Below are 17455 nucleotides of genomic sequence, written 5' to 3' on the forward strand. Positions count from 1 at the left end.
CTCTGGCTGCCACGTGCTCGAGACGCGCCCACACAGCGGAGAAACAAAGACAGCCAAGTGGCAGGGCTGCCAGCAGCCGCCTCGACATTTAATAAATGAAATTCCATAGCTGGGGGTCGATCGGGGGTGAACGGGCGGCCACCGCTAGTGGGCTGAGCGCCCGGTACGAGCTGCCAGGCCACTCCTCCCGTCCCTCCCTTCCCTCCGCTGGGGCCACCAAGCCCATGGACGCTTTGGTGAGGGTGCAGCACGGGGCGGCAGGTGGTGCTCCCCCCATACACCCGCGAAGTATCTTTGCCTGCAGAAGCCCCACCAGCTGAGCGGCTGGCTGTGGGGGAAGGGGAGGCCTTCGAGATGTTTTTTAAGGTGCGATTATAAATATATCCCATGGATCGCGATTTCAAACAAACTTGTCAATCTGGGCCACAGCTAAAGGCGATGGAGGCTGCTTTGCATGTATTTCGGGTGGTGTGACTCATGAGCATTACTTATCTCCCCTAGGGAAGGAGCCTGCCCACCCACAAGTCACTGCCACTCTGGCACCGCTAGGATAAATCAATCAACTTGGGCACCCCTGTCCAAGTACTCCCCCCAGCCTTGTTACCTAGCAGGAGTTCCTGATGCTGGGGGAACGCTTCCTTAATTGTGTCATCACTGACCTGCGCATCAGGCCTGGTCCTGGGCACCCATGCCCTCTCCCCACAAGCAGAATGCCCTGGCCTTTTGCTGCAGCAGGGATTGGAGCTGGGTGCACACGGGGCACACGTGTGTGGGGGAGCATGCTCAGTGCGGGGGTGCACTCACGTGTGGCCTGCACCTCCGCTCCCTGCCCCTCACCCACATCCCTCAACTGCCTCTCTTGTGAAGTCCAGGAAGAAAGGCCATCACATGAAAGGCCCGTATATGTTATATTCACACGTTCTGGACCCACACACCTCTGGTGGCCCAGAAACATCGTGGATGTATATAAGGCAGATGACAAGTGACCACACATGCATGCACAGTGGTCACTCCTCAGGAGGTCTTTTAAAACCGTCCAGATTCTTTCCTCTCTAGATGGAAGCATGGAGGGAGGGATAGATGTATTTTTAGTCCGGAAGCAGAGGAATACACTGCATGACCTCCCGGGCACTTGGGCGTCCATATTGTCAGCAAGAGTGTGACCACACACACACACCTGGACACAGATGTGGACACATGGGGGACCAGGACACACACCTCACCCAAGCCAGAGATAGGCAGGTACCCCAAGGCACAGCCCCTTTGACCGCGAAGGGGGGAGTGAGCCTAGGCCTCAGGTCCTGCCTCTCTTCCGATAACCACCCAAGCCGGCTCACCCACCCTGGACCCTGGGCCGAGCGTCCCCCGACCACCCCCCCACACCGAAAGTGAAGAGGAGGGGGCTGTGAGGGTGACTCCCACTGCCTCTCGGCCTGGGAAGCCCGGAGCAGAGGCCGGGGCCGCAGACCAAGCGGCCCGCCGGGGCCTGGCGGCGGCCGCGGCCCCTTTAAGCGCCCCCGCCCCCTCCCGCCCGCGCTCCCGGCTTCCTTTCTCCGGGAGGCGCGGCCGGCAGCCCGGGCGGCGGGGCGGGGGTGTGGGCTGCCCCTCCCCCTGTGGGCCGGGCCTGCGCCGCTTCCTGCAGGAGCGGCCGGGAGCCGCACAGGGGGCGGAGAGAGCGAGCGGCGAGCGGCGGCGGGGCGGCGCGGGGCGGCGCGGGGCGGAGGGCGCCCGAGGGCGAGCGGGCAGGCGGGCACGGCAGGTTCCGGGCCAGCCCCAGGGGCGGACGGTTGGCCGGGCGCGCGGAGCCTCGCCGGGGCCTTGCCGGAGCCGGGCCGGGCAGCAGGGGCCGCCGCCGCCGCCCGGGCCCGCCGCCCGCGCCCCCCACGCTGGCCCAGAGGGCTGCGGCCGCGTCGCCGCTGAGAATGTCCCGGAAGGGGCCGCGAGCGGAGGTGTGTGCGGACTGCAGCGCCCCGGGTAAGCGGGGCCGGGCCGGGGGCGGGACCGCGCACTCAGGCCGCCGCCGGGCGGGCGCCGGGGCCTGGCGGGAGCGCCGTGCGGGGCCGGAGGGCGGGGCGGGGTGGGGGGCTGCGGCCTCCAGCTTCGGCCCCGGCCGGGGCCACTGCGGAGCCGCGTCCTTGGCGGGAGAGCCGACCTGGGGGGCCACTGTTCCGTCGAGTCCGTGGACAAGCGAGGAAGGACATTCCCGGCGCCGCCTCCCACCCCTCAGTCTGAGGGAGCGGGCAGCTGGCTGCCCCCTCCACCTCCATCTCAGTATCCAAACGGAAGCGCCAGCCTGGGGTGGCAGGAGGGCTGTGGCGGAGGCCGGCAGGGTTTCGGAGATGGGGGCGAGTGTGGTTTTGTGTCATCTCAGTGCCACCCCCGCGTCTTGCACCTGCTGCTCTCATGGTCGGCACGCCGGCCGGGGTGGCGGAGGGCAAGGGGCAGAGAACGGGTAGATGCGCCAGGGGGACCTAATACACTTTCCTCAGGAGCAGATAAGAGGTGGTTACTCCTAGGTCTCCCTGCTCCTGGTTCCCAAGGCTGGGGCTCCTTGCAGGGCCTGGTATTCGGGGCCAGTCCAAACCTGGGCATCTTCCCGGAGGCATCCCCAGGCCTGCTGGGGACTGGAAACAGCTTGGCTGGACCCAGCTTTTTCTGTTCCCCAGTAAGGGCTGCTTGGGAAAGTGGGCTTGGCATTGCCCTGTCCTGGATACAGACCCCTCCAGGTCCCCTGGCCCAGTCTGGCCAGAAATGGACAGGGAGCAGCGGCAAGAGGGTGTCCTAGCTTCCCAGCATCCACCTGGCTTCCTGGCCTGTGCCCTGGCTGTATTTACGTGGTGTTTCCTTTCTTCCCAGGAGAATTGGGACTGGGCTGGTGCCAGCGCCCCTGGCCTGCTGAGGAGGTGAGGGGTAGTGATCCAGAGTGGCTCCCTCCCCATGAAGTGGGAGGACAGAGCCAGTGATGGGGCTCAGCAGCTGGCCTGGGGAAGGAAGCTCTGGTCCTTGTCCCTCCTCTCTTTAGGAAAGGAGCTGTCTCTCTGGGAGACCCCTGGGCAGGCTCAGGGGGTCTGCAAACTGCAGAGGAAGTATGGGCATGATTAAGTGTGAGAGTGGGATGCTGTTTTGTGGTAACTTCCAGGCACCTCTTGGATAGGCCCAGGACCCCAACAGGTTGAGCCCCACAGATGCTGTAGTGGTCCTGGTGACACCAAGCTAGAGTTTTTGGGAACTGGATGCCTGGCAGGGGCAGGGGCACAAAATACTTCATGTGTGGTTATAACACTGAAGTCCCTTAGGGCATGTCTTGGTTTAGAAAGCCCTGGAGGAGCTGTCTGGGGGTGGGTGTCCTTAACCCTAATTAGCTGGAAACTATGACTCCTTCCCCCAACTGCAGGCAGATCTGGAGATGGAAGAGCTAAGAGGACACCTTGCTTTATATGTGTCTGTCCCAGGCTGTTCTGCAACTCTGTGGGGTGGGTACAGCATGGAGGGGAGAGGCTTAGCAGACACCCTGTCAGAGGAGCCTGGATTTTAGTGTTGCCTTTGTTTCCAGTTTATTGTGTGACCAAGACTTTCCTCACTCTGGGCTTCAGTTTCCTCAACTGTGGGGCAAAGAAGTTGGAGTAGAAATGGTTTCTAGGGGGCCTGCTATCTCTGACTCTGTGGTCTTGGTTCTGGGGCAGCGGGATGTAGGGCAGCACCAGCTAGGCAGTTGAGCTTTCCATGTCGCACTCAGACATGGGGCTGAAGTTCCAGGTGCCCAGCGGGCTCGGGGAGGAATGGAGTTATCAGATGTGTTGGACTGCCCAGCTCCTTCCCTAGTCTTCACCTGGCAGGGGCATTTGTGCCCCAGATCCCTCCTTTTCCCCAATCCAGAATACAGGTCAGGAGGGTAGCAAGAAAGTGAGGATGGTAAGGTGGGCAGGATATGGACAGTCTGATTCATCATCCCATCCCAGTACCTGTTGTAGTGCCTGGCACTTTCCAAGTGTCTGGATGCTTGTCAGGACCCCAGCTGGCTGCTTGTGGTTACCCCATGCCCCCACCCTAGAGTGCTGGCCCTGGCATGCAATGGCTTTTTTTTTGGTCTAATTCTCGTCCCGTAGCATTTCAGGTAAGAGAAGCATGGGGACACCCAGCAAGCAGTCTGGAGGCCAAACCCAGTGCCAGTCCCCTGGATCCCAACCCAGAGTCACAGGCTTCTCTCACCATCATGGGAGCGGAGCCTGCAGTCCCAGCCCTAGGAGTGGGCTCAGGGACCTTTTGTAGTTGGTTAATTTGAGGGGTCATGGAGGTCAGAGGTGAGATACAGCTTGAGTATGTTGCAAGGCAGCTGGACGTGGCATGGCTGCCATGGCAGCTTGTGCTCCCTCATTGGGCGCCATCTGTGTCTCTGCCTGCCTTGGGAGTCCAAGAGTTTCAAACATCTGTTTCCCCCTTTCCTTTGCCTCTGCCCATCCTTGCCACATGGTATCAGTCGAGAGCCCACTCCTCACCCCATGGGTCTCTCCATTTTGGGAGCCCCAGGGATGGGAGTGAAGACCTCAAGATGTCCATCCTCTGGGCATCTCAGGTGAGCAAGGCTGAGGACAGAGGCTGCAGCCTGATTTGCCTCTTCACAATGTAGACTGTGAGGGGCAGCAAATGGTGGGCTTTTCTTCCTCTTTCACGGCGGTATAACTTGTGTGTGCAAAGTGCCTGCACCTTACTGTGCACCCTCTTGGATTTTACGTGTGTATACCTGTGTGACCTCTGCTCTGATCAACATTTCCATCACTCTAGGGGGCTTCCTTGTGTCCCCTCCCAGTCAGGGCCCCCAAAGGTAACTACCATTCCAACCTCTGCCCCATGGATTCCTCTTGCCTGCCTTCAGGGTGGTGGGCTTTTCCCACTTGTCTCGTGAAGATCTGAGAGGGAGGCCTGAGGCTGGCCTTTCCATGCAAACCTACTGGCCCCAGAGGCCACTAATTGGCTGGCGGCATGAATTCACCTTGGTAGAGGCCTCCTTGGGGTTGGCACTGGATCCCTCCTGCTCCCTTCCCACACATATCAGACCCACAGCCTGACCTGAGCCAGAGCCTGGGGAGGGCTGAGGAGATACCACGTCCCCAAAACCTTACATTCCTTGTCCTTTCTGCCCCACCTTTGGTCCAAGGGTCCTCTTGGGGGCAAGAGTCCCTTAACTTTAAAAGTACAGTAGCTGGGGAGTCGGGGAGGAGAAAAGAAAATATAAATAAATATAGTAGCTGTTTGACTTTCCGAAAACTTTCCTGGCTCTTCTGCTTTGGAACTGGCTTGGGTGGGGCTTCGGGGTTCCTCCTTGGGTAGACCCAAGGCCCTTGCACAGAGAAAGTAGATATAACAGTTAGGGTGGGCTTCCCGTCTGTGTCATCCAGGACTGGGCTGGCACTGGTGTGACCCAAGACCAGGACTGTGTCCCCTGCCCACCCTTCCTATTTCAGGACACCTGGAGGAGAGGGAAGGCCCCTCCCCCCCAGGCTGAAGCAAAGCCTTAGACCGTTCCCCTGATCCTGGTTTCCTGGTCCCTACTCTACCCAGGGACTCATCACATCTGGTCTGCCCATGGCTTAGGGCGCTAGAGCCAGTGGCCCTGGATATCTGATCAGCCCTTCCAGGCCCGGCCTCTCCGGTAGGACCACAGGCCTGGGGTGGAGGCCTCAGGGCAGCCCATTTATGATCCTGGCCTGGGCGGCTCCCCACTTACAGGAAACCCCACCATTTCAGCAAGAGGAATTTAGGCTGCATCATTTCCGGCTTCCTGCCTGGGCTGCTGAAGGTGGCTGGCGGGAAGCCCCCTGACCCAGTGGTGTTTGGAGTGGCGAGAGGGAGTTTTCCATGCCTGGGGGGGCCTCACTGTTCTGGTGAAGCCAACACAAAAGTGTGCCCTAGGGCTCCCCCTCTTGGCATAGATGGCTGGTCCCTTCTGAGCCCCTGGAATCAGCCCCCTGGAAGGTATATGGCGGTCACCTTGTGCATCCCTCTGTTGCCCTATTTTGGGAGTGTCCCTAAAAAAGCCTAGACCCAAGGATAGGCCTCCCTTTCACTTCCTGTTTCCACACCTTACTGGGAGACACTTGCTGTGAGCGGAGCTCAGGCTGGGCCCCTGACTCAGTTTCCTCACAATTTGCCTGGGAACTTTGATGGAAGTCCTTGGAGGGGAAGGGCCTGAGAATTCTCTTCTGGTTGGGAAAGAGTCTCGTCCCCCCTAAGCCTGTCCCTCCCCTGTGGGGACCCACTTCTGAACACTCTGAGCCTCCAGGGCAAGGCAGAAAGCCAGCCCCCCGCCCCACCAGGACAGGGCTTCCTGAGTCAGGGTGGGGGCCTGGGCAGAGCAGAGTGTCCTGGGAGAGAGCTCCCTGCCCCCACTCTCAGCGGCACACAATGGCTGCTTTCTCCCCCGTGACCTTTCCGCCGCCTGAGTTGTATGCAGCTGTCTCCTCCCCCTGTCCCAGAGGGGCCTGGGATGGGTGGGATCTCCTCTGCCCTTGAGAAGGACCCTGTGAGCTCCCACCCAGCCCTGGCCTGCCTTCTTGTTTCCAAAGTTCCCTTCTCCCCAGGGAGCAGAGAGTGGCTCCCAGGGCCTTGCTCACCTGGGGCTGCAGGGGCAGAGGGACAGCAGCAAGTGAGGACATGGCATGGTCTCGGGTGTCCAAGTGCCTGGATGTGCATCCTGGCAATTCTGTCCATTAGCTGTGTGACCTTGAGTAAGCCCTCTAATCTCTCTGAGCCACTGTTTCCTCACCTGTAAAACAGAGATAGCATTTCCTACCTCGCCCGACAGTTGGGAGAGGAATCCTATGTAATGCTCCCAGCTGGTACACAGTGTGTGCACAATGAAGGCTGGCCCCTCTGCTCTGTCCGTCCTCCTCAAGAGGAGCTCTAGCTAACACCCTCAGTGATGGTGGCAGGAGGCTCAGGCATGCAGGGCCTCTCACTTGCCGGCGCAAGGGCAGGGGTGGGAGTCCGTGGAGGGTGCAGTTGGTCAGGCGGGTTCCAGCAGAAGCCTGGGTGCAGGAGAGACATGGCACTGACCCAGAACAGGAGGGGTGCCCGGGGGTGTCTGGCACATAACATCAGGGTCGCGTCCCCTACGGGATTCCTGCCTCCCTGCGAGAAGGACTGGGGCAGCAGCCTTGTTTCCTAGGAAAAGGCTGTGAGACTGGTAGCAGTGGCTGCAGGACAGGAAGCTGTGCCTGCTGAATGGGCTCTGGGGACTGCACATCCCGGAGGGGCAGAGATGTATAAGAAAGGACATGACTGTCGGCCCCGCAGCTGTAAGCCCTTGGGTAACCTTCTTCGGTATCCTGGGCATACTGATGGTCCCAGCTTCCAGGCTGTGGGGGACTGAGTGAGTGACCTGGGTGAAGTACTGAAGCATACACAGTACTGGCCCAGAGCAGGTGCTCAGTGGGTCTCGCCTGTTGTTGGCTCTGGCTGACCCCCACCCTCACCCCGGCAGACCCTGGCTGGGCATCCATCAGCAGGGGTGTGCTGGTGTGTGACGAGTGCTGCAGTGTACACCGGAGCCTGGGACGCCACATCTCCATTGTCAAGCACCTTCGCCACAGCGCCTGGCCTCCCACGCTGCTGCAGGTACGGGGCTAGGCTGGGCGGTTCTTCCTTTCCCATATCTCCCCCACACCCACATACACACCTGTCTGGAATCTGCAGCTTACCAGGACCAGCACCTACCTGGGGCAGAGCCTAACCTCGACCCTTTCCACCCATCCACTCACCTCATGCAGAAAGGGAAGTCTCACGCCAGCCTTGCCACTTACTAGCTTGGCCATGTAGTGTGAGCAAGTTACCTAACCTCTCTGAGCCTTGGCATGCTCACCATTCAACCTAAAGTGCTAAACAGCATCCGTGTCTGTGGGTGGCTGGACTGGATGGAGGCGTGATGGTGTGAGGCACACAGTAGGCCCTCTCAGTAGAGTTTTCAGCCATGCCAGCTGCAGCAGGCGCTCAGGAGGTGTTTCCCCCAGTGCCCTGCACGCAGTGGGCATTCTCTGACTTGGCATCTCTTCCCTGCAGATGGTGCACACGCTCGCCAGCAACGGGGCCAACTCCATCTGGGAGCACTCCCTGCTGGACCCCGCACAAGTGCAGAGCGGCAGGCGCAAAGCCAACCCCCAAGACAAAGTCCAGTGAGTGGGCTGGAGGGGTGGTGGGCAGGAGCCCAGAGGTGGCAAGGTGACTAGCCTCTCTCACTCTGCTCCCCGTTTCCTCCTGTGTACCCCATGCAGCCCCATCAAGTCAGAGTTCATCAGGGCCAAGTACCAGATGCTGGCGTTTGTGCACAAGCTTCCCTGCCGGGACGATGATGGGGTCACTGCCAAAGACCTCAGCAAGGTTTGAGGGGCCTTACGATGGATGGGTGGGCCTTTCCTCTTCTTCCCACCCCCAACACCCTGAAGACCTCTCCTTTGTCGCCACTGAGCCCTAAGACCCAAAGGCAGCCAGGTGATGGGAGAACAGAGGGCATGGTGGCAGACAAGATTGCTTGGTCAGGCAAGTGGCCAAAGCTCTGCAGCTCCGAAGTGGACACTCAAGGCTCCCCAGCTGCCACTCAAAAGCTGGGAAAACTTGGGGCAGTTGCTTAGACTCCCAGAGCCTCAGTTTCCTCATCTGTAAAATGGGAAAGAAGTGACAGCACCTACCTCAAAGATAATATGTTCTAAGCAGAGCACACAGCACGTGTGGTAGGTGGCGACTAAAGGCAGCATTTATCAGTTGGCATTAACACCTACTGGGAAGCCTCTGTCCTCCCTGACGTGGTCTGATTTTGGCAGGGCCCTTTGTTGCTGGTAGGAGTCCCAGGGACAGCCTGGGCTAGGTACAGCTTGAGGTCCGGTACACCTTGTGCACTCTTGTATTTACTGCACACTCTGCTCCTTGCAGCAACTGCACTCGAGTGTGCGGACAGGCAACTTGGAGACGTGTTTGCGCCTGCTATCCCTGGGTGCCCAGGCCAACTTCTTCCACCCAGAGAAGGGCACCACACCTCTGCATGTGGCTGCCAAGGCAGGGCAGACACTGCAGGCCGAGCTGCTCGTAGTGTATGGGGCTGACCCTGGCTCCCCTGACGTTAATGGCCGCACACCCATTGACTATGCGAGGTGAGGGTCGGCTGAAGGGCGAGGTGTGGGTGGATGGGTGGCGGAGTGGGCTGCTGCTGCAGGGCTGAGCCCTACCCCCTCCCCACAGGCAGGCGGGGCACCATGAACTGGCGGAAAGGCTAGTCGAGTGCCAGTATGAGCTCACTGACCGGTTGGCCTTCTACCTCTGTGGACGCAAGCCAGGTGAGCAGAGCATGGGGAGGGCCTGGCTGGGCCAGGCAGGTGGGACCTGGACACACCCTGGCAGCAGGTGCCGTAGTGACAGAGCGGCTGGGGAACAGCGTTGCTAGGCAACTGGCTCCTGTGAAATTGCTGCAGGCTCTGGGTTGCAGCACGCTGTGGCTAGGGAGTGGGGGTGGGCGTACTTCCAGCCAGCTCCCAGTGCTCTTGGGGGTGGCCTGCCCTCCTTCGTAAAACCCTAACACTTCTGGGTGCCAAGCCCTGCTCATGGCAGTGAGGTGGGCTCCCAGCTGCTGAAGCCACCCAGCACCAGTGAGTGACTTGGCATTTTTATTTTTGTTCAGATCACAAGAATGGGCATTACATCATCCCACAGATGGCTGACAGGTGAGTGCCCACCTGATGCCCCTTCCCAGAGGGTGTTGGATGCCATGCGGATGCCTGGCCCCCAGGCCTCCACCCCTCCCACTCCCCATCCCCCAGGGGCTGGAGACACAGGCCTCTCACAGCCTAGTCCTTAGTCCCTAATGCTGGGGCCCCAAGGCAGGTAGGAAATGTCAGCTCAGCACTTGGTCAGCACAGCCTGAGCCCCATGACCATCAAGTACATCGAGGGCTTAGGTACAAGAAACGACCCCCAGGCTGGGAGAGTAGACCACTGCATTCTGCCCCAGTGGCACCAACCCCGCTGTAAAACTTCAGACAAGCTTCTGCTGGTCAGTGAAAAGATGGGTGGGCTCCAGGAATCTGACTAACTTTGAGACTACTGGCCAGGCCTCTGTGGCATGTTCAGAAGTTAGGCAGGGGCCCTGGGGCAGGGAATAAATGAGGTGTTTCTGCCTCTAATCTGGGAGGCCTTGAGTGCCCAGGTAGTGTGGGACACCCCCAGCCACTCACCCAGCTCACAAGATGGGTGCTAGTGCCACCTGGTGGCCACCTCTGATGGCCACGGCTTCGTGCCAGGCTGTGCCTGCTGGCCTGGATTTGGAGGAGCCTCTCTCCCTCCCCAAGGGCCTGTGTGGACAGATGGGGACAGTCAGGCCTAGGCAACTCAGATCCTTAAACCCAGACTGCCTCTGTTCTGAGACCTCCCAAGACCCCCTACTTCTTTAGTCTGATTCTGCGTGTGTGTGTGTGTGTGTGTGTGTGGTGAACACACCCATATGTAGGCATACATTCGATGACACGTTAACTGAGCGCCTCCCAGAGCTAGCTGCTGCTCTTGGCAGGGGAGCCACAGAGGTAACTCAGATACAGTCCCTTCCCCCGAGGAGCTCACAGTCTAGACAGGGAGGCAGCCTTGTGAGGCGGTTACAGTCCATTGTGGGAAGTGTGGGAAGAAGGGCAGAGACATAGAGGTTCAAAGTGCCATGCCAGGGACTGAGGCAGCTCGTGTGGCTGGAGCATAAGGTGAGAGGCAGGGAATCCCAGGAGCAAGACTGGAATGGGGACGGGTGAAAGAATGAGCCGCCCTGTGAGCTTCAGCAAGAGCTGTGACCATCCCGAGGGCAGTGTTCGAGCGTAGATGTGTGCAGTCAGCTTTGCCACTCACTGGCTGTGTGACTTGAGGCAGGCTACCTGACCTCTCTGAGCCTTGGTGGTTACCTCTCCTGGCAATGGGGATGAGAATACCTGTTTTTCAGGGCTGTTGAGGGGATTAAATAGTATAAGATGATGCATGCAAAGCATTTAGCATATGTTTTTCAGTGAGCTGTTTGTTGACGTGTGAGTCTGCCGTATGCACCTGTCATTATTGCAGTGTTTTATGGCAAGGGGTAGCGCAGCCAGGTGTGTCAAAAAGATCACACTGCCCGGGCACAGTGGCTCAAGCCTGTCATCCTAGCACTCTGGGAGGCCGAGGCGGGAGGATCGCTTGAGCCCAGCCTGAGCAAGAGCGAGACCCCGTCTCTACTAAAAATAGGAAGAAATTATATGGACAGCTAAAAATATATATAGAAAAAATTAGTCGGGCATGGTGGCACCCACCTGTAGTCCCAGCTACTTGGGAGGCTGAGGCAGGAGGATCACCTGAGCCTAAGAGTTTGGGTTTGCAGTGAGCTATGATGATGCCACTGCACTGTAACCTGGATGACAGAGCAAGACCCTGAATAAAAAAAAAAAACAAAGAAAAGGTCACTGTGGCTGCTAGATGGAGAAAGCATTATGGGGACAAGACTGGGAGTAGGGAGGTGGATTAAGAAACTGTTGCAAAGCCCAGGCAAGAGGAAATGGTGGCAGAACAGGGGGGCTTGGCTAGCACTTGAGTGCGAGAGAGACTTAGGTGACTGCCAGGCGACTGACACTGGTGCTGGGCGAACGGGTCACTGAGAGAGAAAGCCAGAGGAGCAGGCTGGGGGGCGAGAGGAATTCGGCTTTGTACCCTCTGGGTCGGGCGTGCGTGGAGATGGGTCTGGGCCTGCTGTGAGAAGGCGTGTGCTGCCCTGCTCCTGCGTAATTGCTGCCTCTGTCCTGTTCTTCCCTCTGCTGCCTTCCTCTGGACTTAGATCTCGGCAAAAGTGCATGTCTCAGAGGTATATCGTGCCTGCGGGGCAGCAGGCCTGGAGGTTGGGTAGGGCGGGGAGGCACTTGGGTGTGTAGCATCTGGGTGTTTGTCTCCCTGGGGTCCCTGCATGTTTGGGCAGTCACCGGCGGGGGCCTGGCCACCTCTCATGTCTGGTCTGTCCCCTCCTCCCCTTTCTTCTCTCCCTCTGTCCACAGCCTGGACCTGTCTGAATTGGCCAAAGCCGCCAAGAAGAAGCTGCAGGCAGTAAGTCTCCCCAGACAGGCCCTAGCGCTGGAGCTGCCCTCCACCCCGCCCTACTGCTGCTGCTCCCCTTCCTCCGACCTGCCCCTCACTGGCCTCACCAGTCCCCTCACCGCGACCTCCCCACGAGGGAACGGACTGGTCTGGCCTCCCTCTGTCCTCTCCCACCTTGGGGCTCGGCACGCAGACCCCTACCCATTTCAGAGAGCATAGGGGCTGGGCGGCACAGGGACACGAGCCATTCCCCGCATCTCACGGCATCCTGGCAAGCTGGCCTTGTTGACACTGGGCCTACTGATCTGACAAAACCTGGGTTCCCCTCTCTGCCTCCAGCTCAGCAACCGGCTTTTTGAGGAGCTCGCCATGGACGTATATGACGAGGTGGATCGAAGAGAAAATGATGCGGGTGAGTCAGGGACAGGAGAGCATCGGAGGCCTGGGTGCTTAGGGCAAGAGTGCCACCCCTGCAGGGGAAGGGCTGGGGCCTGGCGTGGGTCTCTGCTCCTTGAATGGGACGCAGAAGGGGTGCCTGGGGCTGGGCCGCTCAGAGGCCTGCAGACGAGCCCTGCCGGCTGTGAGCTTTCCAGGCTGGGCAGGGCGCTGAGCTGGAGGCTGCCAGCCTGCCCCTCCCAGCCCCCTCCCGCAGACTGGGCTCCTCTCCATTCGGCAGCCTCCCACTTTGGCTGTCTCCCCAGTCCCGCTCCACCCCCCTGCATCACTCCTTCCTGGCCACAGCCAGATTCCAGCCCAAATTCTGGGTCTGGACTGGCCTTGTTCCCTTCGTCAGTTCCCGGCCAGCCTCGTCCAGCCTCGCCCGACCCAGCCTAGCTCTGCACACCGAAGACCACCCTGTTTTGAACACCAGTGCTCAGTGGGCATGGGGACAGCTGGGAAGGCTGTGTCCCACACTTCCCCATCTCCACTGTGGGGGCCTGGCCACCGCAGCTGATCTGCGCCTGTCCCTCCCTGACAGTGTGGCTGGCTACCCAGAACCACAGCACCCTGGTGACAGAGCGCAGTGCTGTGCCCTTCCTTCCCGTTAACCCAGAATACTCAGCCACAAGGAATCAGGTGAGAGGGCAGGGTTGGGGGCCTGGGGCCGTCTCCCCTCTGCCTGGGTCCCTCCTCAGCCCGTAGTGGGCTGGGGCCTGGGCCAGCTCTGCACCCCTCACTAAGGCCTCCCGTAGGGCCTGGCTGGCACTGGGATTTGGGAAGGGGGAAGAGGCTGTTCTTTCAAGCATTGGTTAGCGGCTCTGGTGGGTGTTCTAGCCCCTTCCTAAGAGCTCGAGTAGATTCCTGACTCTGTACCATGTCTGACCCTGGCCTTGGGGCTGGCCGTGGCTGCTGATTGGCCCGGTGAAGTCAGGCTGGGATTTTTCAGCTGTGGTTAAGTTGGATGGTAGGACATCGCCTTGCAGCTTTGTCCTCACCCCTGTGTGTCAGCCACAAGGGGGGGCCCCTCATGCAAGCCTGGCCCTCTCTGCCTTGCAGGGGCGTCAGAAGTTGGCCCGCTTCAATGCCCGAGAGTTCGCCACCCTGATCATCGACATTCTCAGCGAGGCCAAGCGGAGACAGCAGGGCAAGAGCCTGAGCAGCCCCACAGGTGGGAGGGCGTGGATGGCACAGGCGCTGTTGCAGGATGCTCTCTTTGGTGGCTCCCTTTGTGTGGGGGTGATAGGATAGACGGCTGTGTGGCTGAGCCCTGAGTGGCAAGCCTTGTGTCCTCAGACAACCTCGAGCTGTCTGCGAGGAGCCAGAGTGACCTCGACGACCAGCACGACTACGACAGTGTGGCCTCCGACGAGGACACCGACCAGGAGCCCCTGCGCAGCGCTGGTGCCACTCGGAACAACCGTGCCCGGGTCTGAGCACTGTCCCTGCCCTTCCACCCACTCCCTGGTGCCCTCACCCCAAGCCTCCATCAAGGCCCAGCTCTATCTTCTAGTAGCCCCAGGGCCTTGGGGACAAGTGGTCTGGTGACAGCCTCAATAACCGCCCCCAAGGGTATCTGCTCCGTTGCCCCTGGTGGCTGACGGCTCACATCTCTCTGCAGAGCATGGACTCCTCCGACCTATCCGACGGGGCTGTGACGCTGCAGGAGTACCTGGAGCTGAAGAAGGCCCTGGCTACCTCCGAGGCAAAAGTGCAGCAGCTCATGAAGGTCAACAGTAGCTTGAGTGATGAGCTCCGGAGGCTGCAGAGGGAGGTGAGGGCTGCAGCCTCAGTGGGAATGGAGAGCCCCAGGACCCCTGGAGGGAGGATGGCCCTCACCCAGAGGTTCAGGGGCTGCCTGGACTCAGAGTTTGATGCCACCCTGCACTGACAGATCCATAAGCTGCAGGCGGAGAATCTGCAGCTCCGGCAGCCGCCAGGGCCGGTGCCCACACCCCCACTCCCCAGCGAGCGGGCGGAACACACACCCATGGGGCCTAGTGGGAGCACCCACCGCAGGGACCGCCAGGCCTTCTCCATGTATGAACCAGGCTCCGCCCTGAAGCCCTTTGGGGGCCCTCCTGGGGACGAGCTCACCACGCGGCTACAGCCTTTCCACAGCACTGTGAGTTGCCCTGGGGGGTCTCACGGCGTGGGGAGACAGAGGGCTGGGGTTAGCACAGGGCCCACTGTGACGCTCACTGTGCAACACCCTCAGGAGCTAGAGGATGACGCCATCTATTCGGTGCACGTTCCTGCTGGCCTCTACCGGGTAAGCAGGGTCTGGGGAAGGAGGGTCCAATTCCAGCCAGTAGGTGCTAAATCCAGTGGCAGTCAGGCTCTGTGCTCGATGCCCAAGGCCGGGCCGAAGGGAAAGCTGGGCAGTGGGTGGAGGGGAGGGGACGCTGACTCCAGCTCTGCCCTGGGTTGCAGATCCGGAAAGGGGTGTCTGCCTCAGCCGTGCCCTTCACTCCCTCCTCCCCACTGCTGTCGTGCTCCCAGGAAGGAAGCCGCCACGCGGTAACATTTCCTCGCCCCATGCCCAAGGGGCGGGCTCGGGGGCTGTGTGGGCTGGAGAGCTGTGCACTCACCCCCCACCCGCTCCCCCACCCTCCAGAGCAAGCTCTCCCGCCACGGCAGTGGTGCCGACAGCGACTACGAGAACACGCAAAGTGGGGACCCGCTACTTGGGTGAGGCTCCCTGGGGTCTTGAGCCCAGCTCTGCTCACACCTTGAGGGGAGGCTGAGAGGGTCCCAGAGCCCCAAAGCGTGAGGTCGGAGGTGAGCAGCCCCATGGCTGGAATGTCTCTCTTTTTCTAACCTGGGCGCAGGCTGGAAGGGAAGCGGTTTCTGGAGCTGGGCAAAGAGGAAGACTTCCACCCAGAGTTGGAAAGCCTGGATGGAGACCTAGACCCTGGGCTTCCCAGCACCGAGGACGTCATCCTGAAGACAGAGCAGGTCACCAAGAACATTCAGGAATTGTTGCGGGCAGCCCAGGAATTCAAGCATGACAGGTACGGGGTGGGGAGCAGGCTCCTGTCTGCTTCTGGAGTGTTGCAGGAGACACGAGAGGGGCCCATGTTCCACTGTCCCTGGGAACCTTCCTCAAGAGCCCCCTAATTTATATGCTCCCCTCCCCCTACAGCTTTGTCCCCTGCTCGGAGAAGATCCATTTGGCTGTGACTGAGATGGCCTCTCTCTTCCCGAAGGTACAGGGGCCACAGAGAGGATCAGGCTAGGGCAGGTGTAGAGAACCTGGGTGGAGACGTGGACAGACACGCTGGTGCCTGGTTGTGGCTCACAGCATAAAGTCCAAGGCCCAGCCCTCCTCTTCCCTCCCTCCAGAGGCCAGCCCTGGAGCCAGTGCGGAGCTCCCTGCGGCTGCTCAACGCCAGCGCTTACCGGCTGCAGAGCGAGTGCCGGAAGACAGTGCCCCCGGAGCCCGGCGCCCCTGTGGACTTCCAGCTGCTGACTCAGCAGGTGATCCAGTGCGCCTATGACATCGCCAAGGCTGCCAAGCAGCTGGTCACCATCACCACCCGAGAGAAAAAGCAGTGACCACTCTCCCCACACCCTCACCTGCACCCTGGGACCTCACTGGCCACGGGAACTGGGCCACTCCAGACACTAATCCCCACCCCAACAGAGCCACTGGCACAAGTGCCCTTAGTGCTGCCACTCTCCCCTGGCAGCCAGGTGCCCTGGTGCCCACCCCCTCGAGCCCCCAAGGATGGGGAGGTGGGGTGGCAGGAGCTTCTGTCCCCACATTCCATGCACCTCCCCCCTGTATATAGCATCCCCTCCCTCCTAGCGTGCAGGGGCCTGCAAGACATCACTCCCAGCCCCTTGCTCTCTGGGGCACCCTCAGCAAAAGGTCGGGTGGGGACACTCCAAGCGGGGCAGCTCCCCCTACATGCACCCTACCCCCATGAGCCAGTTCAGCCCTATTGGGGGCCGAGCGGGGGCATCCCCCTCCTTTGTACATAATCTCTGTGGATGTCCCTGCCCTGTAGCCACCAGCCCCTTGCTGCTCTCCTTTAATGCCAAACAGCCCCTGCCTAGCACACGGGCCCCAACCTGTGTGCCGGGGTCCCCAGCAGCAGACACTGGAAAATTTTTTTTTCTCTCTCTCTTATCCCCCACCCCTTAATTTTAACTTTGTGGTAACTGAGTGTCCCTGCGTGCCTGCGTGTGAGTGTGCGGGCGGCAGTGCCGTTCCGGAGGCCTGGTCCATCTGGAGTTTCACAGGGTGAGGAAACCAGAGCAGCGGGACCGGCGCTGGGGGTCAGCCTCCCTTTCCCCCACCTGGGGCTAGGGACTACCAGGGTAACCAGCTGTGGTCCTGCCCGCCGCCTCTCCTCACCACTCCCCCCACTCGTACTCCTTCTCTATGAACTTAAAACGAAACCACTTCCCTCCATCTCCTCCTGCTCCCTTGTGGAGGGGGACTGTGTGCTGGCCGGGGCAGAGGACTGAGCACCTGAGCCTGGGGCTGGCTCCCCAGGGTCCCTGACTCAGCTGGTGGCTATGGAGCTGAGAGTCCCCTCCCCGTAACCTCTGCGAGGCCGGCACCCACCAACACTACCTGCACCTGCTGTGGTCCCACCGTCTGAAGGCCTGGGAAGGTGGGCAAGGCAGATGGCAGCGCTACCAGCTCCTCTTCCCGCCCTGCAAGAGGCCAGGGGCCAGGCCCTACCTGTGTGCTGGTGGGTGGGCTGTCAAGACATGTGTCATGTACATTTGTATCAAAAATAAAGAAGTGACCATGTGCTGCTGCTGATGCTTACAGAGTGGGGGTGGGGTGCCAGACGTGAAATGGAGGACTGCAAGTGCCCCGAGAACCCCCAACCCTGCACCCGGTAAGGCCACATCTGGTAAGAATTCAGGAATGACAGTGTTTCCATAACTACCACCACCGTCCCACTAACACACTCCCAGAG

At 60.3% G+C, this 17455-nt stretch overlaps 1 protein-coding gene across 2 annotated transcripts; it reads left to right on the plus strand.

The window, feature by feature from the left end:
• Positions 1-1640: 1640 nt before the first annotated feature.
• GIT1 (GIT ArfGAP 1) lies at positions 1641-17283 on the plus strand. Of its 2 annotated transcripts, XM_069482201.1 has the most exons (21): positions 1641-1974; positions 7481-7614; positions 8056-8168; positions 8268-8373; positions 8923-9140; positions 9229-9323; positions 9665-9707; positions 11824-11850; positions 12038-12086; positions 12417-12489; positions 13057-13154; positions 13575-13686; positions 13812-13945; positions 14137-14289; positions 14410-14640; positions 14734-14787; positions 14949-15035; positions 15133-15206; positions 15347-15529; positions 15661-15724; positions 15861-17283. In XM_069482201.1, the coding sequence occupies exons 1-21, from the start codon at positions 1923-1925 to the stop codon at positions 16071-16073; spliced, it is 2313 nt and encodes a 770-aa protein (XP_069338302.1). In that variant the 5' UTR covers positions 1641-1922; the 3' UTR covers positions 16074-17283. The 2 variants fall into 2 exon arrangements, with proteins under 2 accessions (XP_069338302.1, XP_069338304.1); XM_069482203.1 differs by lacking the exon at positions 11824-11850.
• Positions 17284-17455: the final 172 nt, after the last annotated feature.

Source organism: Eulemur rufifrons, chromosome 9 (assembly GCF_041146395.1).
Source record: "Eulemur rufifrons isolate Redbay chromosome 9, OSU_ERuf_1, whole genome shotgun sequence".
Classification (NCBI taxonomy): Eukaryota; Metazoa; Chordata; class Mammalia; order Primates; family Lemuridae; genus Eulemur; species Eulemur rufifrons.

Bases quoted from the DNA above. Each gene is read 5' to 3' on its own strand.
- GIT1 (XM_069482201.1), top strand. From the start codon at position 1,923: ATGTCCCGGAAGGGGCCGCGAGCGGAGGTGTGTGCGGACTGCAGCGCC. The intron at 12,490-13,056 runs GTGAGTCAGGGA...CCTCCCTGACAG, and splicing joins TCGAAGAGAAAATGATGCGG to TGTGGCTGGCTACCCAGAAC. The intron at 14,788-14,948 runs GTAAGCAGGGTC...CCTGGGTTGCAG, and splicing joins TTCCTGCTGGCCTCTACCGG to ATCCGGAAAGGGGTGTCTGC.